Below are 26173 nucleotides of genomic sequence, written 5' to 3'. Positions count from 1 at the left end.
ATATACTTGTGGACACTTGTTGCATTCTTGAATAATTATTTATTTATTGTAAATACCATTATGATTTGATTTCAAGTGTATCCATGTTTCCCATAGCCATACAACGTTGGAGTAACGTTTTCTCTCGTATGTAATTGTGTCAAGATAGAGTTCAATATAGGATAAATACAATTTAAAGTTTTAAACGATAGTGTAATTTGAAGTGGAATCACATGGTGTCAGTAACCACCTAGAGTAATATCCCTGGTAGATATCTTCTCGTCATAGTTTGAACCCTCCCCTTTGCTGGTTTGGTAGCTTATTCAGTCGCTGGAGGATACAGTCGTCCAGCATCGTGGACAGAATAAGACCTGAAATGTACATGAATAAAACTAGTGTTAGCTTTATAGTTTTGGTATTCGGCTAATATAATGGATAGACAAGGGTAACCAATGGAGGAATAGTGGAAGTGTTGTGGATTATTGTTATTTATCTAGAAAACATGGAACAAAGAGGATGCGGGGCATGGCTGGAGCGACGGCAGTGGGTCGCCATCATGGTTGCTTTGGTTCTCTTTTGGAGCGGGGCTTCTGCTCAAATAAGATACTCCACCTCAGAAGAGCTCAAGGAAGGAACTGTCGTGGGGAATGTAGCTAAGGATTTGGGAATAGATCTAAACACCTTGAAAGAAAGGGGATTTCGAATCGTTTCTGGCTCCACCGAGCCCCTTTTCCAGGTAAACAGGAATGACGGCATCTTGTATGTGAATCGAAAAATAGACCGAGAGGAGGTGTGCGAACGGAGAAGCGTTTGTTTGATCAACCTGAAAACCGTTCTAGAGAGCCCGCTGGAGATCCATTATATCGTGGTGGAGGTGTTAGATGTGAACGACCATTCTCCCAGCTTTCCAGAGAAAGAGAAACGGTTAGATATTTCAGAGTCCGTGTTACCGGGGGCGAGATTTCAGCTACTAGCTGCGCATGACCCTGATGGAGGTCCATTCTCCGTTCAACAATATAAACTTAGTCACAATGACAATTTCCGTGTTGAGGTGAAAGACCGAGGTGAAGATGGCAAAATGCCGTTTTTGGTTTTACAGAAGCCACTAGATAGAGAAGCTGTAAGAAGCCATAAATTACTCCTCACTGCTATTGATGGTGGAAAACCACCAAGATCTGGAACAATTGAAATAACTGTAGATGTATTGGATGTTAATGACAACACACCTCAATTCACTAAAGATGTGTACTCTGTCATGTTAAATGAAAACTCTCCCTTAGGCACAACGGTTATTCAGGTAAACGCCACCGATCTAGATGGTGGTGTGAACGGGGATATAATTTACTCATTTGGCAATGATGTGAAGAGCAAGCTGAAGAAACTTTTTGATTTAGACACCTTAACGGGTGAAATAACTGTTAAAGGACCAATCAATTTTGAGGAAAAAGATAGCTATCTGATTGATATACAGGCATCAGATCAAGGACCCGTTCCCCTGACAACAGAGAAAAGTGTATTAGTAAAGATAATTGACGTCAACGACAACGCGCCTGAGATCGAAATTACATCGTTTTCTAACGCAATCGCTGAGGATTCTAGACCCGGAACCACTGTAGCTCTAATTAGTGTTAATGATTTAGACTCTGGTCTCAATGGCAAAGTGATCTGTTCTATAACTGAGGACGTCCCTTTCAAACTAATGCCGTCTTTACAGGACAACATGTACTCTGTAGTCACCAAGTCACCGCTGGATAGAGAGAAACAGGCTCATTATGACGTCACAATAGTTGCCAAAGACGCAGGACAGCCTTCCTTGTCATCTATAAAGACTGTCAGCGTTGTTGTGTCAGATGTGAATGATAACAGTCCAGAGTTTTCACTGAGTCCCTATAATTTCTATGTCAGTGAAAATAACTACCCAGGCGCCTCAGTATTTTCCGTGAGTGCCTCAGATCATGACATAAATGAAAATGCTCTTATTTCATATCATATTCTGAGAGACAGTGGTGAGGGGAACAATTGGGCATCATTTCTTAATATTAATTCTGAAACTGGGAACATTTTGGCGCTAAAAAGCTTTGACTTTGAAACGTTAAAAACATTCAATTTCCAAGTTGTAGCTACAGACTCTGGAACACCGTCACAAAACAGCAACGTCACAATAAACGTGTACATTCTGGATCAGAACGACAACGCTCCAGTGATCTTGTATACAGTCAGCACTAACGGTTCCGCTGAAGGTGTGGAAGAGATTCCCCGCAATGTGAAGGCAGGCCATTTGGTGACTAAAGTGAGAGCCTATGACGCTGATATAGGATATAACGGCTGGTTATTATTTTCACTGCAGGAAGTTACTGACCACAGTCTCTTTGCTTTGGACCGCTATACAGGACAGATACGGACACTTCGGTCATTCACAGAGACAGACGAGGCTGAGCATAAACTGATCATACTTGTAAAAGACAATGGGAACGTTTCACTGTCAGCAACAGCTACTGTGATTATCAACGTTGTGGAGCCCAAAGAGGCGTTTTCAGCTTCTGATGTTAAAAGTTCAGTAAAAGACGAGGAGGAGAACAGCGTTACATTTTATTTGATCATTACTTTGGGGTCAGTTTCAACGCTTTTTCTCATCAGCATCATCGTGTTGATTGTAATGCAGTGCTCCAAACCCACAGACTATTCCTCCACGTATGTACAAGATGCAAATTACGACGGGACACTGTGCCACAGCATCCAGTACAGATCCGGAGACAATCGGTACATGTTAGTTGGACCCAGAATGAGTATAGGTTCTACTATAGTCCCGGGCAGCAATGGAAATACTCTTGTGTTACCCGAACATAAGAGCAGAGCTTCTGGAGAGGTAAGACATTAAATACGTTTCTATAATTACCGACCATTTTCTCATAGTGTTCCCGAGCTTGTAAATTGTCTTGATTATAATTGCATAGTGTATGCCTATCAAGTAGTCAGATGGTTATTGGATGTATAACACTATGCCTCAACTTCGTTCATGGAAGAAACTTGGCAGTTCATTCGCATCCACTGCTCTCGGGCCTGGTCGTTGTCAATGACAGTGGTGCTGAAACGCTGTGAAGTTCAACGCGCTGTTTGCCAGGTGAAGGCTGACCTCTTTCATTGTATTCATCTTTCTCAACACTAGGTCCTATTGGACACTCGTTGCATACTTAATTGTTGTTTTATGTTCTCATAAACAGGCGTTTTCCATAATGGTTTGTGATGTCTAGCCTAACCTCGTCCCCAGGCTATTACGCATTTCGTCGGAGGGTTCTGGGAATGAGATTACGTGTATCCTGACTTTCTATATTCATACAAGTGATGCTGTAAGCTAACTTTTCCTCCGATACGTCCAAATACCCGTAATACGATTGAATTACAGTGTAATGTGAGGTTGAATCGCATGGTGTCAGTACCCAACTAGAATAACGCTCCTGGTAGAGTTCCTCTCGTCATACTTGTGAGTCCGCCCTTTTGCTGGTTTGGTAGCTTTTATTCAGTCGCTGGAGAAATACAGTTGTGCATCATCGTGAAGCGAATAAGATATAACATTGACATTATTAAACCACTATCGAATAATGAGTATTAATCATATTCTGGATGTAATTGATAGACAACAGTCACCAATTAAGGAATAGTGGAAGTGCTGTGGATTTTTGCTATTTATCTTGAAAACATGGAACAAAGAGGATGCGGGGCATGGCTGGAGCGACGGCAGTGGGTCACCTACGTGGTTGCTTTGGTTCTCTTTTGGAGCGGAGCTTCTGCTCAGATAAGATACTCCATCTCTGAAGAGCTTAAGGAAGGAACTGTAGTGGGGAATATAGCTAAGGATTTGGGAATAGAACTGAGCACGTTGAAAGAAAGGGGATTTCGAATCGTGTCTGGCTCGACCGAGCCCCTTTTCCAGGTAAATCAGAATAATGGCATCTTGTATGTGAATCGAAAAATAGACAGAGAGGAGGTGTGCGAACGGAGCAGCGTGTGTTTGATCAACCTGAAAACCGTTCTAGAAAACCCGCTGGAGATCCATTATGTCGCGGTGGAGGTGTTAGATGTTAACGACCATTCTCCCAGCTTTTCAGAGAAAGAGAAACGGTTAGAGATTTCAGAATCTGCATTACCGGGAGCGCGATTTCAGTTACAAGCAGCGCGCGACTCAGACAGTGGCCAATTCTCCGTTCAACAGTATAAACTCAGTGACAATGACCATTTTCGTATAGAAGTTAAAGATAGAGGTGAAGACCGTAAAATACCGTTTTTAATTTTACTGAAGCAGTTAGACAGGGAAGTTACTAAGAACCATGTGTTATTATTTGCAGCCTTGGATGGAGGAAAACCAGTGAGGTCTGGCACCAGCGAAATAAAGATTGAGGTATTGGATGTTAATGACAATTCCCCCATTTTTACTAAAGACGTGTACTCTGTAAGGCTTAGTGAAAATGTTCCTGTCGGTGCAACTGTCATTCAGGTAAACGCAACCGATTTAGACGAAGGTGCAAACGGTGAAGTTAGATATTCATTTGGTAATGAAGTAGATAGAAATGTACGGGAGCTTTTTATTTTGGATTCGATTACTGGTGAAATAACAGTCAAAAGTGTGATAGATTATGAGGAAAATAATATATATGAGATTGATATACAAGCATCAGACCAAGGACTTGCTCCCCTCACAACCGACAAAAGCGTCATAGTAAAGATTGTTGACGTCAACGACAATGCGCCTGAGATTGAGGTGACATCCTTTTCGAATGCAATACCCGAGGACTCTAAACTCGGAACCACAGTCGCACTAATCAGTGTTAATGATTTGGACTCTGGTCTCAATGGGAAAGTTATTTGCTCAGTACTTGAAGATTTACCTTTCAAACTAATGTCGTCTTTACAAGATAACATGTATTCTGTTATCACAAAGTCGCCACTGGATAGAGAGAAACAATCTGAATATGATTTAACAATTGTTGCCAAAGACGAAGGCCAGCCTTCCTTGTCATCTATAAAGACTATCAGCGTTGTTGTATCAGATGTGAATGATAACAGTCCAGAGTTTTCACTGAGTCCCTATATTGTTCATGTCACTGAAAATAACGACCCAGGAGGCTCAGTATTTTCGGTGAGTGCCTCAGATCTTGACATAAATGAAAACGCACTTATTTCATATAATATTCTGAGAGACAGTGGTGAGCAGAACAAATGGGCATCTTTTCTTAGTATTAATTCTGAAAATGGGAATATATTGGCGCTAAAAAGCTTTGACTTTGAAACTTTAAAAACATTCCAATTCCAAGTTGTAGCTACAGACTCTGGAACTCCGTCACAAAGCAGAAACGTCACAGTGAACGTGTTCATTCTGGATCAGAACGACAACGCTCCAGTGATCTTGTATCCAGTCAGCCCTAACGGTTCCGCTGAAGGTGTGGAGGAGATTCCCCGCAATGTGAACGCAGGCCATTTGGTGACTAAAGTGAGAGCCTATGACGCGGATATAGGATATAACGGCTGGTTATTATTTTCACTGCAGGAAGTTACTGACCACAGCCTCTTTGCTTTGGACCGCTATACGGGACAGATACGGACACTTCGGTCATTCACAGAGACAGACGAGGCTGAGCATAAACTGGTCATACTGGTAAAAGACAATGGGAACGTTTCACTGTCAGCAACAGCTACTGTGACTATCAACGTTGTGGAGCCCAAAGAGGCTTTTGCAGCTTCTGATGTGAAAAGCTCAGTAAAAGACGAGGAGGAAAACAGCGTTACATTTTATTTGATCATTACTTTGGGGTCAGTTTCAACGCTTTTTCTCATCAGCATCATCGTGTTGATTGTAATGCAGTGCTCCAAAGCCACAGACTATTCCTCCAAGTATTTACAAGATGTGAATAACGACGGGACACTGTGCCACAGCATCCAGTACAGATCCGGAGACAATCGGTACATGTTAGTTGGACCCAGAATGAGTTTAGGTTCTACAATAGTCCCTGGCAGCAATGGAAACACTCTAGTGCTACCCAACCACAAGAGGAGAGCTTCTGGAGAGGTAAGAAGTTGAAAATGACCTCTCATTTTAAAATATAATTTTCTTTGAAAGACTCTCAGGCTGATATTTCATCGACCAAAAAGGGTTATGTGGTAATGTGTGAAGTACTTTTTATTGAGCAAGAGATTTGTTTGCTGCAACATGATCTCCCAGTTTCGATGATAGAGCCATTGCTCTCAGGACTGGTCGCTGCCCATGTTTGTGGTGATGAAACAATGTTTTGTTCAACGTGCTGTTGACTGGTAAAAGTTTGCCAAAACGTAATAACATATATAATATAATACATGCTCGTTTAAGTGGATATTTTATTCTTCTTCATTCGTATTTCCTTGTTTCGCTGTTGTTGCCTACGTGAGTAGGCAACATTTTGCTCTATGGTCGCCTGAAGACAATGGTTTGTTTTATGTGTGCTGACTTTTTTTAGACAGTACAACTTTTGCAGTCACGTGTATTTATCTAGTCAAGATTCCATTAGTAAGCTTCAAGAATAGTGTAATTTGAGGTAGAATCGCATGGTGTCAGTACCCAACTAGAAAAACGCTACTGATAGAAACAATTCTCGTCATGCTTTTGAGTCCGCTCCCGTGCTGGTTTCGTAGCTTATTCCGTCGCTGGAGGAGGAACACAGTCGTGAGCTTCGTGGGGAGAATAACATTTCAATTGTATATTCTGAAAACACTATTGGATAATGAGCTTTGGTAATAATTTTTTATATAATGGATAGACAACTGTCACCATGAAGGAATAGTGGAAGTGCTGTGGATTATTGTTATTTATCTTGAAAACATGGAACAAAGAGGATGCGGGGCATGGCTGGAGGGACGGCAGTGGGTCGTCTTATTAGTTGCTTTGATTTTCTTTTGGAGCGGGGCTTCAGCTCAAATAAAATACTCCATTTCTGAAGAGGTTAAGGAAGGAACTGTCGTGGGGAATATAGCTAAGGATCTGGGTATAGAGCTAAGCACCTTAACCGAAAGGGGATTTCGAATCGTGTCTGGTTCGACCGAGACCCTTTTCCAGGTAAACCAGAATGACGGCATCTTGTATGTGAACCGAAAAATAGACCGAGAGGAGGTGTGTGAACGGAGCAGCGTGTGTTTGATCAACCTGAAAACCGTTCTCGAGAACCCGTTGGAGATTCATTATGTTGCGGTGGAGGTGTTAGACGTTAACGACCATTCTCCCAGCTTTCCAGATAAAGAGAAACGGTTAGAGATATCTGAGTCCGCATTGCCGGGAGCACGATTTCAGCTACAAACAGCGCGCGACCCAGACGGTGGAATATATTCTGTTCAACAATATAAACTCAGCCACAATGATCATTTCCGTTTAGAGGTTATGGACAGAGATGAAGATGGTAAAATTCCTATTCTAAATCTACAGAAACCGCTAGATAAAGAATCAACGAGGACCCATAGATTTCTGCTCACAGCTATTGATGGAGGTATACCTCCTAGATCTGGTACTATCAACATAATTGTCGACGTTTTAGATGTAAATGATAATATGCCAGTTTTCAACGAAGAGTCATACTCTGTAATGTTGAATGAAAATGCCCCTGTTGGCACGACAGTTGTACAAGTAAACGCTACGGATATAGATGATGATTTGAACGGTGAGGTTATTTACTCTTTTGGTAATAATGTAAATAGTAAGTTACGTATTCTATTTGATGTTGACACTAATACTGGTGAAGTAATTGTGAAAGGACTGATAGACTATGAGGTTAAAGATCGCTATGAAATTGATATACAGGCATCAGACAGGGGAGCCGTTCCCTTGACAACTTACAAAAGCGTAAAAATAAAAATAGTTGATCTCAACGATAATGCACCTGAAATAGAGGTGACATCCTTTTCTAAGCCAATCCCCGAATATTCCAGATCCGGAACCACTGTCGCTCTTATAAGTGTTAATGATTTAGACTCTGGTCTCAATGGGAAAGTTATCTGTTCTATACGTGAGGACGTCCCTTTCAAACTAATGCCGTCTTTACAGGACAACATGTACTCTGTAGTCACCAAGTCACCGCTGGATAGAGAGGAAGTATCTCAATACGATTTTACAATAGTTGCCAAAGACGAAGGCCAGCCTTCCTTGTCATCTGTAAAGACTATTATTATTGTTGTATCAGATGTGAATGATAACAGTCCAGAATTTTCACTGAGTCCTTATACTTTCTATGTCACTGAGAATAACGACCCAGGAGGCTCAGTATTTTCCGTCAGTGCCTCAGATCGTGACATAAATGAAAACGCTCTTATTTCATATCATATTCTGAGAGACAGTGTCGAGGAGAACAAATGGGCATCTTTTCTAAACATAAATCCTGAAAATGGGAACATTTTGGCGCTAAAAAGCTTTGACTTTGAAACTTTAAAAACATTCCAATTCCAAGTTGTAGCTACAGACTCTGGAACTCCGTCCCTAAGCACCAACGTCACAATAAACGTGTTCATTCTGGATCAGAACGACAACGCTCCAGTGATCTTGTATCCAGTCAGCCCTAACGGTTCCGCTGAAGGTGTGGAGGAGATTCCCCGCAATGTGAACGCAGGCCATTTGGTGACTAAAGTGAGAGCCTATGACGCTGATATAGGATATAACGGCTGGTTATTATTTTCACTGCAGGAAGTTACTGACCACAGTCTCTTTGCTTTGGATCGCTATACAGGACAGATAAGGACACTTCGGTCATTCACAGAGACAGACGAGGCTGAGAATAAACTGGTCATACTGGTAAAAGACAATGGGAACGTTTCACTGTCAGCAACAGCTACTGTGATTATCAACGTTGTGGAGCCCAAAGAGGCGTTTGCAGCTTCTGATGTTAAAAGTTCAGTAAAAGACGAGGAGGAGAACAGCGTTACATTTTATTTGATCATTACTTTGGGGTCAGTATCAACGCTTTTTCTCATCAGCATCATCGTGTTGATTGCAATGCAGTGCTCCAAAACCACAGACTATTCGCCCAAGTATTTACAAGATACAAATTACGACGGGACACTGTGCCACAGCATCCAGTACAGATCCGGAGACAAACGGTACATGTTAGTTGGACCCAGAATGAGTATAGGTTCTACAATTGTCCCGGGCAGCAATGGAAATACTCTAGTGATACCCGAACACAGTAGGCTTGCGTCTAGAGAGGTAAGATGTTGACCACTTTGCCATGAGTAGCAACTATTTGGTTCTCAGTATTTTCTAAGTGATATTCCTGATGCTTACAGGATCTGTGCCTAAGGGGTTGAATGTATGAGTATAGCATATGGAGTGTCAAATATGATTGCCAGTATTGTAGGTGACAACAGAACATGCACTTGTCTGTGTTATGACAATAATGGGTGTATTAGCAATATTCGTTTTGCTTCAGAGGGTCCTGTCCTACGGTTTTTTCTCTTCTGAAGTCACTGCACTTTGTGGTTTCGCTGTCCATGGTGCTGAAACATTGCAGAGTTCATTCTGCATCTTCATTTTGGCAAAAATTCTCCTGGAATGGTTAACGATCATTTATAGATTCACTAAGGCTATATTAGCAGCATTTTCTAAACGTCAACATACACACCCTGACTTCTCATAAAGATCTTTTCCATTCATGTCTCATCTTTGCCTAATCAGAACAATGGTTTTTAATATTGTTGTATTTTTTTGCACGTTTCTGTTTCGAAATAGCACTCTGTATTGGGGTAGTAATGGTTCGTAAAGGGTATAATTACCCTACGAAATCCTGCAATATGAGGTGGAAACGCATGGTGTCAGTGCGCAAGTAAAATAATGCTTATGAAAGAAATCTATTGGCCATACTTTTGAGTCCGCCCTTTAGAGCTGGTTTGCTATTTCGTCAGTGGCAGAATTCAGCCGTGAGCATCGAGGATACATTGTAATTTAAAACCTTTCATCGCCAACATACTGTAAGTTAACGAGCTGTGATCATATTTGGGACTGCAATGGATAAGATTAGTTTATCATTAGAGGCATAGTGGAAGTGCTCGGGATTTTTTAAAACCATAAAACATGGAACAAAGAGGACGCGGGGCATTGCAGGAGCGATGCCAGTGGGTCGCGTTCATGGTTGCTTTGGTTCTCTTTTGGAGCGGAGCTTCTGCTCAGTTAAGGTACTCAATCTCTGAAGAGCTTACGGAAGGAACTGTCGTGGGGAATGTAGCTAAGGATTTGGGAATAGATCTGAGCACCTTGAAGGATAGGAGATTTCGAATCGTGTCTGGCTCGACCGATCCCCTTTTCCAGGTAAACCAGAATGACGGCATCTTGTATATGAACCGAAAAATAGACCGAGAGGAGGTGTGCGAACGGAGCAGCGTGTGTTTAATAAACCTGAAAACCGTTCTCGAGAACCCGCTGGAGATCCATTATGTAGCGGTGGAGGTGTTAGATATTAACGACCATTCTCCCAGCTTTCCGGAGAAAGAGAAACGTTTAGAGATATTTGAGTCAGCGTCACCGGGGGCGAGATTTCAGCTACAAGCTGCGCGCGACCCAGATAGAGATCCATTCTCCGTTCAACAATATAAACTTAGTCACAATGACCATTTTCGTTTAGAAGTTAAAGACCGAGGTGAGGATGGCAAAATGCCGTTTTTGGTTTTACATAAACCACTAGACAGAGAAGCAGTAAGGAGCCACAAACTCCTCCTCACTGCCATTGACGGTGGAAAACCTCCTAGATCTGGAACTCTTGAAATATCTGTTGATGTATTGGATGTTAACGACAATAACCCAGTGTTCACAGAAGATATATATATTGTAAGGTTGACTGAAAACGCTCCTTTGGGAACAATGGTGTTACGGGTAAATGCCACCGATTTAGACAGTGGTCTGAACGGGGATATAATTTATTCATTTGGCAATGACGTCAACAGCAGGTTAATGAAACTTTTTAATTTAGACACCGTAAACGGTGAAATAACTGTGAAAGGACAAATAGACTTTGAGGAAAAAGATAGTTATCTGATTGATATACAGGCATCAGATCAAGGACCCGTTCCCCTGACAACGGACAAGAGTGTAAAAATTAAAATTGTTGACGTCAACGACAATGCGCCTGAGATTGAGGTGACATCCTTTTCGAATGCAATACCCGAAGATTCCAAGCCCGGAACGACTGTAGCACTAATCAGTGTTAATGATTTGGACTCTGGTCTCAATGGGAAAGTTATTTGCTCAGTACTTGAAGATATACCTTTCAAACTAATGCCGTCTTTACAAGATAACATGTACTCTGTAATCACCAAGTCCCCACTGGACAGAGAGAAACAATCTGAATATGATCTAACAATATTTGCTACAGACGCAGGCCAGCCGTCCATGTCATCTGTAAAAACTGTAAGGGTTGTTGTATCAGATGTGAATGATAACTGTCCAGAGTTTTCACTGAGTCCCTATACGTTCTATGTCACTGAAAATAACGACCCAGGTGCCTCAGTATTTTCGGTGAGTGCGTCAGATCTTGACATAAATGAAAACGGGTTTATTTCATATCATATTCTGAGAGACGGTGGTGACGAGAATAAATGGGCATCTTTTCTCAACATTAATTCAGAAAATGGAAACATTTTGGCGCTAAAAAGCTTTGACTTTGAAACTTTAAAAACATTCCAATTCCAAGTTGTAGCTACAGACTCTGGAACTCCGTCACAAAGCAGAAACGTCACAGTGAACGTGTTCATTCTGGATCAGAACGACAACGCTCCAGTGATCTTGTATCCAGTCAGCCCTAACGGTTCCGCTGAAGGTGTGGAGGAGATTCCCCGCAATGTGAACGCAGGCCATTTGGTGACTAAAGTGAGAGCCTATGACGCGGATATAGGATATAACGGCTGGTTATTATTTTCACTGCAGGAAGTTACTGACCACAGCCTCTTTGCTTTGGACCGCTATACGGGACAGATACGGACACTTCGGTCATTCACAGAGACAGACGAGGCTGAGCATAAACTGGTCATACTGGTAAAAGACAATGGGAACGTTTCACTGTCAGCAACAGCTACTGTGACTATCAACGTTGTGGAGCCCAAAGAGGCTTTTGCAGCTTCTGATGTGAAAAGCTCAGTAAAAGACGAGGAGGAGAACAGCGTTACATTTTATTTGATCATTACATTGGGGTCAGTTTCAACGCTTTTTCTCATCAGTATCATCGTGTTGATTGTAATGCAGTGCTCCAAACCCACAGACTATTCATCCAAGTATTTACAAGATGTGAATTACGACGGGACACTGTGCCACAGCATCCAGTACAGATCCGGAGACAAACGGTACATGTTAGTTGGACCCAGAATGAGTATAGGTTCTACAATAGTCCCGGGAAGCAATGGGAATACTCTAGTGCTACCTGAACACAGAAGAGCTTCTGGAGAGGTAAGATGTGTATTGGGCTAAGGGAGTTCAACACTGAGTATATGAGGGTCTTAATGTTGCCTTTTTTGTACTGTTGTGTATGCCTCAATTAGTTGAACTTCTTACATGACTTGTGTAGTTGAGTGGATAGAGATAGGCCTTTTACGTTATTGGGACATGACTGTCATACACTTACATGAGATTACATGGTGCTGAAATGTGAAAATAGTGAAGATGGAATATGTCCATTGGTTAGTGTTGTGAGTTACTTACAATGTAATCAGAAACTTTTGAGTTGGCCTCAATTCCATAGGATCCTATTCCATTTGATATCTTCTCAACCAGTTGACACATCTGATTCAACCAATCAAATAACTATCAATACCTTTGTATTGGTCGTATGGTGGGTTGATTCTCTGGTTAGACGTCACTTACACTGGAGCTGCATTCAACAACGGAAATAGTTCACAAACGTTGGCGAACATATTTCATTTGTTTTGTTAAGGTTAGCGAACAGTCTTTGGAGATATTGTGTGGCGAACATAAGTGTCTGTTCGGGTCTAAACTGCTGCTAAAAATAATAATGTGGCTATGTGGACTTTCTAATATTTTTTTGTAGGAATAGCTTAGTCATTTAATAGCTTAGTCAGCTAAAAAGCCACAGTAATCCTTACAAAAAGTAGCTGTTTGATGTTTCAGCGTAACATTTTAGAATATTAATTCAAATCATCGAACTGAAAGTGTTACTCTGGCAACAAGTTCGCTGCAAACATAAGCCTTGTTGAACTAGCTTCTGGAGCGGCAAAGATGACATGGTCGCTACAATCTGCTCATTCAGGAGGGTCAGCCTGAGCTTGGCAATGTATTGATTATCCAATATATCAAGCATACAAACAAGTTAGCATGAAATACTGTATATATGATTCATAGATTAGTGAACCAGAGGTACAGCTCCAGTGGGAGCCTGGCCCTCACTGCAGATCTACACAGTAAAAACTGGAGAGTGTTTTTTCTGGAGGTAAAGTGATTTTCCTCTCAAGTAGTGAAAATTAAATAATGTTAGAGTCTAGTTATTACCAGCAGCAGCTGGACTGGGAGCTAAAATAAAGATGAAATTCTATTGGAGTAAAACCTCATGACCACGCCCACTACTATTGGTTAAATTTAGATTTCCCGCCATTTGTCTATTTGCAAGTGTCTCGTGAAAGGAAAGCGTGGACAGATCGAGAGCGTGGATCCGCCGAACATCCGTAGTCATTCACTGAACCACAGCATTTCTTCACTTCTGAACTTAATCAGAGTTCCAGGTAAGTTCACTGTTACTGGTTAACTTTGTGTGCAAATTCAAACAGTTGAGCATCATTACAGCTAGCTAGCTAGCTAGCATTGTAGTGTAGGCTTTCTGTTGCCACACTATTTGCGTAGTAAGATGCTAATGTGGGCATCTAGCTAGAGCTAATTAGCTAGCTATCTACAGCAACATTAAGTTACACCACTTTTAGTGGTTTATGGACAGTATGTACGCCCAGTGGATGTACGCCCTGTTTTACATTTTCAACAGAGCGGTATTAGCTATTATCTGTAGCTAGCGGACTTTACTGATTAAGTATCGGCCAGCAGGTTAGTCGGTGCAACATGTGTTTTACTCTGAAAAGCGAGCTGTTAGTTGTTATTAGACTGTATTTAGCGTCATGCAGGTCGATGCAACACGTGATTTACTTTAAACAGAGCACTGCTCTGACAGTTAGCGGCAGTTGGTCTGTGTTACATGTGTGTTTCACTCAAGTTTAGGGCTATTAGACAGTTTTTAGCTGCAGTTTGGTCGGTGCAACACCCGCGTTTTACTCTGAACTCTAGAGCTAGACAATTTTTAGCTGCTGTTTGGTCGGTAAGACACGTGCGTTTTACTCTGAAAAGAAAGCTGTTAGTTGTTAGTAGACAGTATTTAGCGTCAGGCAGGTCGATGCAACACATGTTTTACTCTAAACTGAGCACTGCTCTCTTGTCATTTGTGCATATTTGTCTTAATGCAATTTAAATACACTTTTTTCTTGTCATCAAGGATGCAGGCTGTACGAGTGAAGTACAGGGATTGTCAGAAGTACATTTGTTATGAGTTGCAACTGACCTTCAAATCCTTTTTGGATTGTGGTGAGTGAAAAGTTTCAAATTTCACACAATATCCAATGGAACAACATACTTACACTTTAAATATACTTACTTTATATTTACTGTCAAATTGATTGCCACTTTCCTTGCTGATAATGAATACAAAGCAAACTTGCGCCTCCCCAAATCACAGATCAGTCAAAGATTGGTTTATGTTTTGGGAGTTGTCTAATTATGCTCATCTGTAGCCGCGCTCATTTTCTTTGCCTGTCATGAATGGTTTTAAAGAATAAGTGATACTAACATTTGTATGCTGCCACAATATGTGTTGATAGCTATCTGTGGCGTATTGCTAATGTACTCAGACTGCTGTTATAATAATTCAGTACGTGGCTGTAGATGGCATATAATTGGAATTGACGTGGAAAGGCGCATGAAGTCAGTTTTAGGGTTACGATGTTCATGTAAAGATGACCTCTTAATTTCTGTCTTCTGTTCTGGTTTAAAAAAAAAAAAATACACAACATATTTCATCAATAAGGTTGTGCAACTATATTTTGTCTTCACAGTTGCCAATAAATTTGACATTCCAACCTTGGACTTAAAAGTCTATGATGAATCGAAGACTGAAGTTGATGAGGAGGTGTTTGAGTTTCTTCTAAAGAAGCAAGACCTTGGTGTGCTGGAGATTTGTTTACCGCAAGACCCAAATCCTGATGGGTAGTTGCTTATTAGCTTAGTGCTTCACATTCATCCATACAGTCGTAGCTAGCCTAACACATGTTCTGAATATGTGAGACAAGCAGATATATCTGCTGATTTTCTTTTCTCATTTTTATATTTTAAAATGATCTTTGTTTCTGTGCTCACCTATCCCATCCCGTTTAGAACAGTAGTGGGCCTAATCAATTCAAAACGTAACATTTTTGCATTCCGCTTGTCATTAACAAAAGTCCTCTAATCATAATAATGGATGTTTCCACCTAAATTGTGTTATAATTACAGTGTTATTCACACCAGTTAAATGTTAACATGATTGCTAGATTCGTTGAGCTTCTCTGCAAGCAGCTCCTTATCAAAATACAGTGGATACAATGAGGGGGACTCCAATGACACCATTATATTGCAGCAGAGTACAAGAAAGACAGCTGAGGATAATCGTCTATCTCATGTAAGTACTGAAAATTTCCAGTTTAAACAAATGCCAAACTTGAAGATTGAGTGATAAATGACATCAATGAAAGTTGTGAGAGGGTGATCATGGTGTGTTTTATTATACTTGCTATTTCATTGCTGTTTTAAAAGTGTTAATGTGTTCCTTTTTTAAATTACTCCGACTTAGATGATTGAAGACATTTTGAACAACAAACCTGGAGGAGAGAGGATCATGATTTAGTATGCTCGGACAAAAAGCCTAACAGATAGCAGAAGACGCGATATGGCCAAGATATTAGTTGCACAAATTACAAGTGAACATGGGTATATGTCATATACTCATTACATACCTTACCACCTAACACAATTTTTTAGCAGAAGTTTTGATTTACACATTAATACTTTTGTTTGGATCTCAAACAGTAAAGTGTGTGTGTCTAGGACAAGTCCTTCAAGGCGTGTTAGAGGACTACGCAAAGGGCATCATTGCCTTGTTCCCATACCTGGCCGATCCTAGGAGCAAATTTGGTTATGTAAGTACATTAAAAACAAAGTCTAAAGTCTAGCATCAGAGGGACGACAGAAGACCATGCATCAGTCACTGACATGTAAGTGATTGTAGTTAGTCTCATTCATGACACATGACTAGATAATAATTGTATCTGAACATCTGTATAAGCAAGGGTTTCTTAGTCTCTTACTCTTTTAGTATTTCTTAGTATTAATATAATATAAATAAACCCTACTTTTCATCTGGTGACATAACTGCATGCATGGCCATCTTTGCAGAGTTTCCGAGCCCTGTTTATTATATCTTATGACACAATATTGTATGCTTGTATAGAGCAGGCAAACCCAGTAATCTGTAAAAGTTTCACCATGTTACAGGTGGTCCAAAAGCTGATGGGCAGTTTTCCTCTCTAAAGGAGTCTCTAACATACAGCTGAAGCATACAGCTGATGAAACAATTGTAAAGGAGAAGATGAAGCAGATGTTCGCCTATTGTCAAAATATGGTTCATGACCCAGTGAAGTCCTCTGAAATATTCACAACGTTTCCAAGATTCCAAGACATAGCAGCAATGGTATGTGGATCTTCGACTGCCTTGCCTTAAAACTGTCAGGACAATTGTTTTCTGTTCTACGACAGTCTGATTAGGACTGTGATATATTACATGACGAGAGTGCCACACCATAATGTTTACTGTTCTGTCTTGACTTGTTCCATCTTGTCTGCGGATTGAGCAAGATTTTAGTCTGATGTTTGGTGATGCAACCTCTGCAAAGTTCCTGGAGAAGTGGCCTACTCTCTACAAGGAGAAAGTCATTGACCAAAGCAGTGGCCTCACACAGACAGGCGACCTGGTTCAAAATGCTGAATCCACAACAGAAGTGGAAAATGGTATGCTGGAATAAAATGATTATACTAATGGAAGGGAGCATTGTTTTTGAAAGCAAATGGGATGATGTAACTTTCAGTGAAAATGTGTACTTTCAGGATGGGACAGTGACATGTCCTCCATTTTGGTCCTTGTCCACCTTCTGCCACCGTCACCTCATGGCTGCAAGAGACCAGGAAAAATCTCAACCAGACACACCAGTGAACACATTGAAGTTTATCACGGTGTCATTACAGTTGACTGTTCTGTCCCCATTCCTAATCCTAATAACTACTTTTAAGATTATGGACAAATCATGGTAAGATCATGTGTAGCTGTAATTTACATTTTCACAAACTGTTTGCGAACCGTGATTCATTTTAATAGCACACTAATGAAGTCCTTGTGTCACAGACTGGGACCAGTATCCAGGGGCATCTGGAGAGCATCATGGAAAGCCTTCAACCCTATCTGCTTGCTGTGGGTTCCCAGAGGAGTGGGATTCACAAGAACTCCATTGTGATTGACAAACATGCAATACCTTGTAAGTCACCAGACTCTTGCCTGTTTTGATGAGCTTTTCAAAGCTCATGTTTGTCTTTGGTACCTTGTATATTCAGGATCTGGTAAATGTGTACAACTTTTGCAAACCACAATTTATGAAATTGATGTTGATACCACCAAGGTTAATCCTAGGGTTGCAGAGTTGAGGGCTCGGATGCTGCATTGAGTTACTAAAAGTTTTGATGTTTTGAAGGGTTAAAACGCAGCATAGGAAATAACCTTTTTCCTTTCACACAAACGTTTTCATATCATTCATCTAAAATGTTGTGTTTTGCTTGCAAAAGCACACAGGCAAATGCCAATTCCTTGACAAAACACTTGAAGTTGGTCCACAGACGTTTGTCAAGGAAAGACACTTGGTCTTAAATGTGGTCAGGCTGGTTGTTCACAAGTTTATGGCACTTTTTCTGGGTTCAGAAAGGATCTTTATAAAGCACATGAACCTTGTTCTGATCACAGTGAAGGCTCCTGAATGTAGCACTAAGTCATTTTGATGACCTGCCATCAACAAGTTCCCCTTCTGACTCAGTCCTTGCCAATAAGAGTCTTGTAGACAGCTGCGCTGCAACCATAGCTGAACTTAAAGTGGCAGGTGTAGGTGAAACAACCATTAGCTCTTTGGTAATTTCCAATGAAGAGATAGTTGATGATATTCATATTCAAGCTAAAGGATCTGGGAAGAAGTGTCTGTCTATACAGGAGCCTATTAAAAGTGACATTGAGTGTAAAATTGATCAGTGTTTAGAAAAAATGTAAAATCCCTTTGGTGTATTAAATTCTGAAAGTAAGAGAAGGCAGTATTTTACAGAAAAGTGGGGAAGGGTAGACCCAGTTGAATGCGTTCTTGGTACAAGATTTGATACACAATACAATCGGACTACGGGAGGCTACGATCAAATTATTGTTACTGATATATTTGTTTACATCCCAATTTTGAAAACATTAGTTTATTTACAAACACCCTAATATAAAGGAGATGATGCAGACTGATTCCAGTTCAAGAGAACTTTATGACTTATGTGATGGAGATCTGTTCCAAGAGCCATGCTCTATTTTCAAAACAGAAGCAATTCAGATACAGCTTCTCTGAGATGATTTTGAAACTGTAAATCCTCTTGGATCAAAACAGGGAAAACAAAATAAATTAGGAGCAATCTATTTCAATTTATGTAATTTTTCTCCAAAGTTCAAATAATTTCTGCTTAATAGTAATTTGGTTGCTTTATTTCATGCCCAAGACATTAAAACATATGGCTTTTCAAAAATCTTGATCCAATTGTGCAGGATATTAAAATACTTGAGGGATGGATTTATGGTTCCCTTGTATGATCAACCAGTGTATGGAACTATTGTCCAAGTCACAGGTGACAACCTTGGTCTTCACTGTTTATTTGGTTTTGTCGAATCATTCATTGCCAGATATTGTTGTCGCTTTTGTCTTGCTGAGACAGACGACTTTCAGACTGAATTTGATGAAGATTCACCCAAGATAGTTATGCGAACTCGAGCACTTCATGCAGAAAGAACACTGCCAAAAAAAAGGCGACAAATCCCAGTCTTCCCTATGTGATGGGTGTTAAACGTTCTTGCGTTCTAAACTCCTTGCCGTACTTCAATACACGTGAAAACTTCTCTCTCGATATTATCCATGATCTCTTGGAGGGAGTGGCACAATATGAAATGAAACTGCTAGTACTGCACTTGATAGACAAGTACACAACATCAAATGAAATAGACAGGAGAATAAAGAGCTTTAACTGTGGTTACATGGAGCAAAACAACTAACCTCCTGCATTCAAGTTTGTTTATTGTCTCATACTGTTTCCCGAGCTCTTTAAAACCAAGATGTATTGTATTGCAATATTGGCTTTTTGATTTACTTTTAAAGGAGGGACAGATGCCAAAATGTAATTTAACTTTAACTGTGGTTACATGGAGCAAAACAACAAACCTCCTGCAGTGAAGTAAGGAGAGAACTCTAATGACTTGGGGCTAAATGCTATCCAGTCCTGGTGTTTACTTCGCAATCTACCACTTCTCTTTGGAGACTTAGTTTGTCCAATTGATCTACACTGGTATTTACTGTTGCTGTTGCTTCAGTGATATCTCCAATGATATCAAAGGGTGTTACAATTTTTTTGAAACACTTAATCGCAGAACACCACAGGTTATTCAAGCAATTGTTTCCAAAAAAGAGGCTGCTACCGAAGCATCATTTTATGGTGCATTACCCCACATGTATGCTTGAAATTTGACCAATTTTACATAGCTAGTGCATGTGCAAAATGAAAATGAAGCAAAGCATAATTCCTTTAAAAAACAATTACAAAGCTTAAATGTAACAAACATTGGCAAAAAGAACACAAGTCAAACAGCATACAGTTGGTAGACATTTGACACCAACAGAGTCATGATTGGTCCAGGTAAAATGTTATCTTTAAATGTCGTGGCCTGGGGCTGTAAGATGGCTCTTCCGGTACCAATTGACACCACGGTTTTAAATGTCAAATGGACCAAACACCATGGAAATATGTATCGTTTAGTTGTTTGTCTTAAAGTTCATTGTGAAATGCCAGTTTTTCCGAAAATCCACCATGTTGTTGTTAAAGATGAGTGATTACTGTTGGTTACTTTTGCCCTATAAATAATATGTCTTTATGAGCATTTTAATGCAGATAGAGTTGGTGTGCAACAGAGGGACCTTATGTAGTAAGATGTTAAAGAGCTTTTCTGTCACAAAGCATTTGATATACAGATGTCTTACAGTTGTGGTGATTCAAGTTTGTTTATTGTCTCATACTGTTTCCCGTGACTCTAAAAACGGCTCTTAGTAAGCTCTTTAAAACCAAGATGTATTGTATTGCAATATTGGCTTTTTGATTTACTTTTAGAGGAACAGATGCCAAAATGTAATTTTACAGAGGCCACAATTTTATTTGATCATCAGTGTTTTTGATATCTGAGATGCTAGTTTCACAAAATCCTCCATGTCATTGTTAGATGTATTGAATTGCAATATTGAGCTTTTCTATGTACATGTATTCAAGTGAACAGAGGCCAACATTTCATTTCAGTCCACAATTTTATTTTATTATCATCAGTATTTTGATGTATGTATTGCAAATGTCTTGCATTTAAGAATAAAGTGCTTTGTTAAATACTGACTTCTGATTTATTGACGTTTAGTTGTACAAATGCTACTCTTGACTGATAATATTCAATTGCATATATTGAGTGAATTGGCAGAGTTGTTTCCATAAAGCTAAATAGAGTAAATTACAGTTTGTAGAAATAACTCTGAAAATTGATCTCTGCAACAAGAGTAAGTTTTACTCTATTTAGACTGGGACCAGTTTTACTCAGATAAATTTACTGTGTAGAACCAGCTAATCCTAAACCATCCATATCTTAACCATTAGGAAGTCAAATGCAACGCTGATCTTAGACCAGTGGATAGGGGCAACTTCAGCCTTGTATTTACAGGGCCTTGTTACGTGTTTCCCTGTTGGGGTTGTGTTGTGGCCGTGAAGGAATCCATTTCAGCAGTTAGAGACTTTTCATAATCCTTATTTGGAGCTACACCCCATCAGAAAGACAGTCTATTGGCGATTGAATGCAACCTTAAAGCCCACGACACTGTCACATAGGACTACATTTCAGCCAGTCAAATTGTTTTCGTTTCTAACGTTCTACCTGTGCCCTTTAATAAGGATGTCAACTAAACAGAAGATGGGTTGTCTTATGTTCATTGTTCATGTGTATGCCTACCTCTTTGACAAATGCAGGTTAGAGCATGTAGCCTAAAGAGACAGTGGTGTTTGCGTGCATGCGTGTGTCTGAAGGCCTGTGCACCACGGTGGTAACTAGTGATTGATTATGCGAGCCGCGTGTGGCTGAGGCTGAGAGAGAAAGAGTTGCCTGTCTCTTGCACACGCTGACACCCGTCGCCTAGCCAGTCGGGTGGTGTGAAAGTGCGCTGCTTGGCTTCGCTAGCGAGCTGCCATTCATTATTTACATGTTCCTTTCCAGTTCCCTCTCCGTTTGTGTTCTAATGCTGCGGCTGCGCGGTTGACGTAATAAAGGTTAACTCCGGTGCCCTTGTTTTGATTTTCACAAACGGCCTCATGTTATTGGCTAACAGATAGCTTGTGTTTCATCCGCTATGGGAGTGTGGCTGAATGAGGCAGATTTTAGGCGATGATGCTGTTTCCCTAGCAACGCACTGGCAGAATTACCTCTCTGTATTCGCTGGTTTTCCACCGCATGTTGGAGAGTCTCGCGTGCAGTGCAGTAGTCTCAGCAACAGGGGTGAGGGAAAGGGAGAAGGATGGGAGGGGGAGGGGACGTCGTGTCTTTTGTATGGTTCCTCTTCTACCATCTCACAGTATTTAATGAAAATGGGTTTAGTTGTGATTGAAACACGGATTATGTTAGCGAATTCCTCATTGTAATATTTGGTCAACAGATGGTGTCGACAGAGAAGCAACAGTACATGTGAAAATAGATCAACACATTATTAAATATATTGCATTATGGCAATTTTCTATTTTTACTCAACTAGGTCACTTTAGATTTCATACTTCGATAATTCCATAGGCTAGTAATAAGAGTGAGTGTAATTGGAACCAAGATGGCAGTGCAGTACAATAGATCATTACTATTCAGTGGCACTAATACTCATAGAATGATTGAGAGGAATGTGAAACAATGCAGAAGACGGTGGGATATCAGTACTCAAAAGCCTGAAATGGGTGGGTCAGTGGTGAGTGAGATGGACAGTAGCAATAATGAGAATGCTCCATGAAGATTTGATAGCAGCCTTCCCATTTGTAAACGGTGATGATATCCCCTTCAGTGTTTCTGTTCAATGTCCAATGCCTAATGCCCAGTTTGGTGATTAGCCTGTGTGTGTGTGTCAGTGTGTGTGTCAGTGCATACACAGTGGCAGTGCCAAGCCATGCTAGGACAGCAGATGCCAGTGTGAGATTTACTGCTCTGATTGAAAATGGGAGTGTGTGTCTCATTTAGCCAACAAGTGCTGTCATGACTTCAACGGGTCACATGTTTTTGTTGTTGTTGTGAATATACATGGTTTCACTGGGCCACATTTGCTCCCTCCATCCATAGTGTGTGTGGTGTAGCTATTGGTGTCTATCATGACGTGTAAGTTAATCTATTGGGACTGTGGTTGGCACATTCCCTTTTGGAACAGAAGGTTGTGATTGTGAAACATGCAAACAACCTTGCTAAATTCACAACAGTATGTTGGTTGATGTGTCTGAGCATGTAGCCTACTTCATCATAGTACAATGTGCACAGTACTTCATTCATGCATTGTATTTTTGGAGCCGTGGTATAGCTTTGCCTCAGTGTCTCTTTGTGTGTGCTTGCTTAGTCTGTAATTGTGTTAGTATGCCGAGTGTCTAAGATCAAGAATGCTCACACTGTAATGCACCTTTGTGGTGTGTCAGTGTGTCGGTTGTCTTGGTTAATTGTGTGAGAGCGTTCTCCCTGTGAGAGTGTGGTCTGTGTCATAGGGAGAGAGTGTAGCAGAAGCAGGGAGGAGTATTATAGCCAGCCGCTAAAGCTTTTAAGCGGTATTGTACCTCATTTCAGCAGGCAGAGAATTGGCCTTATTTTAGATGGCTGCACACACACTACCTTCTCCCGAAGCTCCCTTCCGTTTCCATTCCCTTTTCTCTCGCTCAACCCCTCACTTGTACTTTCTCTCTGTCTCTCTTTCTCTGTTCCTTCTACAATTTTCTTTGGTTTTCAGACCGTGGCCTATCCCATTTGCAACTAGCTCCCACAGACTCATGTCAGAATTAGACGTTCATTCATGTTTCTCAAACATTACATGTAGAAGTTGTTGCAAACGTCACATTTCAAAGTGTTTAAGTTTAGGTGTTAACTCTGAATTTTTAAGGTTGGGGTTAACTCTCGATCACTGGATTCGAACTTGCAACCTTCCGAATTAGATGGCAGATGCTTACACCTATCTGCCATCCCCATCCACAACGCCCTAGCAAAACTGAAACCTACTTGAAGTTAACAGTGGCCGTTTTCCACGTAATCTCCTGACGTCCTCATACATGGATGGATGTCAAATACTGACTTGTATCACGGGTGACCTGGCTGCCCATTTGCTCCCTCCTCTCTTTTATGTCTCTCCCATTCACTCCAATTTCCCCTCATCCCTTACCCTGCTCATTGTTCCTGCTCCCCATTTCTGTCAACTTCCCTTCTCCCCCTGTCTCAACATCTTCCGTGTCCTCCTCTGTCCTCTCTCACTACCACTCTCTCTCTTTCCTCTTTCTCTACATCTCTTCCTATACCTCCATCCCCATGTGCTGTTTCTCTCCCTCCCTCCCTCCTCCTGCCCCTCCCTCTCTCTCTCTCTCTCCCTTCCCCCATATCCCCGCTCCCCTCCCTCTCCCTCCCCATCTCTCTCTGCCATGCCCCTGGGGTTGTGGTTGTGGATGGGGATGTTGTTCTGTATGTGCTGGAAGCTGTTGTGTGTCAGTAAGGCATACATTTTGTTCACTGTTTCTTTGTTAGTACTCAGTGTCACTCACATCCAGGTCAAAGCTGTGATGGTAATCTCATTTACACACACAGCCACCCAGAGCAGTGTACCGCAAAAGCGCACCCATCCTATGTTGTTCACACACACACACACACACACACACACACACACACACACACACACACACACACACACACACACACACACACACACACACACACACACACACACACACACACACACACACACACACACACACACACACACACACACAAATAGATTTAAAATGGTTAAGGTAATCCAATTTATAGACAAGCACTCACACCATGCATCCAGAGGGACACACACACACGCACAAACACACAGATGACACAGGCTCATCAGCGTCACTCCCTCAGCTTTTCAGTCATTCTGCGCGGCACCAAAGGAACCTATCAAACTAATGACAGTGCCTCTGAGACAACCCACTGCCCCACACACACACACAGAGACAGAGGGTTAGTTATGCAACCGCCCCTCATGCCAAATGAACACACATTCAGCACCCAGAAATATCGACTCTCCCTAGCCTTCCCCCTGATCCTTCTGGGCAGATAAGGACAGGAGAGGAGGGGAGAGGTTTGAGTGAATCTGGTTACACAGTGGAGCTGCCCAGTACTGGGATCAGGACTGCTTTTTCCACTGTACTTCTCACGTATCAGTGAATTCTGCACGACGTGTCTCTGCAAGATACTTATCTCATCTGCTGTGGCATCATTCTCTTTTCTCTGTATTTTTTTCTCTCTTCCCCCTCTCTTTCTCTGTCAAAGTCTGTTGAGCTCATTAGTAATCACACAACGTATTATTCAACAAAGTTTATTCACCACAGTTATAAATAACATAAGACTTATTTCAGTGTGGTTGTGGTGCTATTGTGAAGACTTTGCGTTTAGTTTGGCAATGGTGCTATGAGTGTGCCTGGACTCTGGAGTTAGGCCAGGCCTAGAAAACAGTGAGTCCTGAGCATACCCTGGCTGAGTACTGTGAGATTCAGCACTTTGTGGTCCTATCCAGGTGATGTGGGCGTCTATGAACTAGCAGGCTGTATTAGTGTTGACGTCAGCAGGCCTCGTTGGACACTGCGGCAGAGCTGAGGTGTTGGCCCACAGACCCATTGTTTTTGTGTGTGTGTGTGTTCTTCCCTACTGTAAACACACAGTATACAATCATTCATCAATCAAATGTATTTATAGAGCCCTTTATACATCAGTTAATGTCACAAAGTGCTGTACAGAAACCCAGCCTAAAACCCCAAACAGCAAGGAATGCAGATGTAGAAGTTGTGTCATGGCAGAGATGGGCGACTAGTATGGACTAGTATTGACTACAGAGTCATTCATTGTTGTAATCACAGAGAGAATAGAGCTGTAGCTTTATATGACTCAACATGTGAGGACATGCATTGACATGGAATTTACACTGACTCAACAAGGAAAAGCATTCAAGCTAAGTATCAATAAAGGAGTCTGTTTATTATCAGTTTATTATCTCAGTAATTACATTATGCCCAAGGAGCAGTTATACTTTTTTTTTATACGAAGTTGCTATAGTTCAGGGTGGGTAGGTCCGGTCCAGTTAGTTCTGGTTCTAAGTGTGTCGACCCTGGTAGGTTCCACTGTGAAGGGTAATATCAGTTATTTTTGGTTCCGCTGTGAAGGTCATGTCAGTTCTAGTTGTGTATCGGTCATGTGACCCCTGACCCTGTTATCTCTCTACAGTTAGCAGTTAGCCAACACCCAGAGGTTAGTCTACTCTCTAAGCCTTCACTCTTTAGTCTCCCTCTGCCTCTCTCTCTCTATATATCTCTCTGCCTCTCACCCTGTCTGTCTATCTTTCTTACCTATTTTCTCACTCCATCATTATCTCTCTCACAATCTCCCTTGCTCTCATTTCTCTTATTCATCAGTATTGTGTCTGTTTCTCCTTTCATCCACTCCACTGACCGTCTCTCCTCCACTCTTCTCTCTGATATAACCTTTGGTTTCATTAAGTCTCAGTGGTTTGGGTG

General features: G+C 41.2%; 3 protein-coding genes and 1 long non-coding RNA gene across 13 annotated transcripts in view; all 4 read left to right on the top strand.

Annotated features, from left to right (window-relative positions):
• LOC109864680 (protocadherin alpha-C2) overlaps positions 1 to 26173 on the top strand; it is a 202713-nt gene that overhangs the window by 30736 nt on the left and 145804 nt on the right. The window contains exon 1 of one of the 7 annotated variants that reach the window (XM_031798567.1): positions 3481 to 6040. The exons of 4 other annotated variants lie outside the window; for them this stretch is intronic. In XM_031798567.1, the coding sequence (XP_031654427.1) occupies positions 3677 to 6040 (2364 nt within the window). In that variant the 5' untranslated portion in view covers positions 3481 to 3676. Of the gene's footprint in view, positions 1 to 3480; positions 6041 to 9840; positions 12416 to 26173 lie in introns of those variants that run through there. 2 more of the 7 variants (XM_031798581.1, XM_031798584.1) reach the window with 2 other exon arrangements.
• Positions 307 to 2857, top strand: LOC109878371 (protocadherin alpha-3-like). The gene has a single exon (XM_031798136.1). It carries the CDS (start codon positions 482 to 484, stop codon positions 2855 to 2857), a length of 2376 nt encoding a protein of 791 aa, XP_031653996.1. The 5' UTR covers positions 307 to 481.
• Positions 6666 to 9202, top strand: LOC116355046 (protocadherin alpha-8-like). The gene has a single exon (XM_031798135.1). It carries the CDS (start codon positions 6827 to 6829, stop codon positions 9200 to 9202), a length of 2376 nt encoding a protein of 791 aa, XP_031653995.1. The 5' UTR covers positions 6666 to 6826.
• On the top strand, positions 13462 to 20043 carry LOC109864685 (uncharacterized). Of its 4 annotated transcripts, none has more exons than XR_004204327.1 (8): positions 13462 to 13701; positions 14457 to 14545; positions 15073 to 15223; positions 15547 to 15674; positions 15846 to 16742; positions 16907 to 17059; positions 17156 to 17355; positions 17451 to 20043. It is a non-coding gene; the product is annotated as an uncharacterized LOC109864685 (long non-coding RNA). The 4 variants fall into 4 exon arrangements; XR_004204328.1 differs by having other exon boundaries at positions 15073 to 15674; positions 15846 to 15982; positions 16100 to 16742; XR_002251477.2 differs by lacking the exon at positions 15073 to 15223.

Source organism: Oncorhynchus kisutch, linkage group LG19 (genome assembly GCF_002021735.2).
Source record: "Oncorhynchus kisutch isolate 150728-3 linkage group LG19, Okis_V2, whole genome shotgun sequence".
NCBI classification, from domain to species: domain Eukaryota; kingdom Metazoa; phylum Chordata; class Actinopteri; order Salmoniformes; family Salmonidae; genus Oncorhynchus; species Oncorhynchus kisutch.
This window is presented reverse-complemented; position numbering and strand designations above follow the sequence as displayed.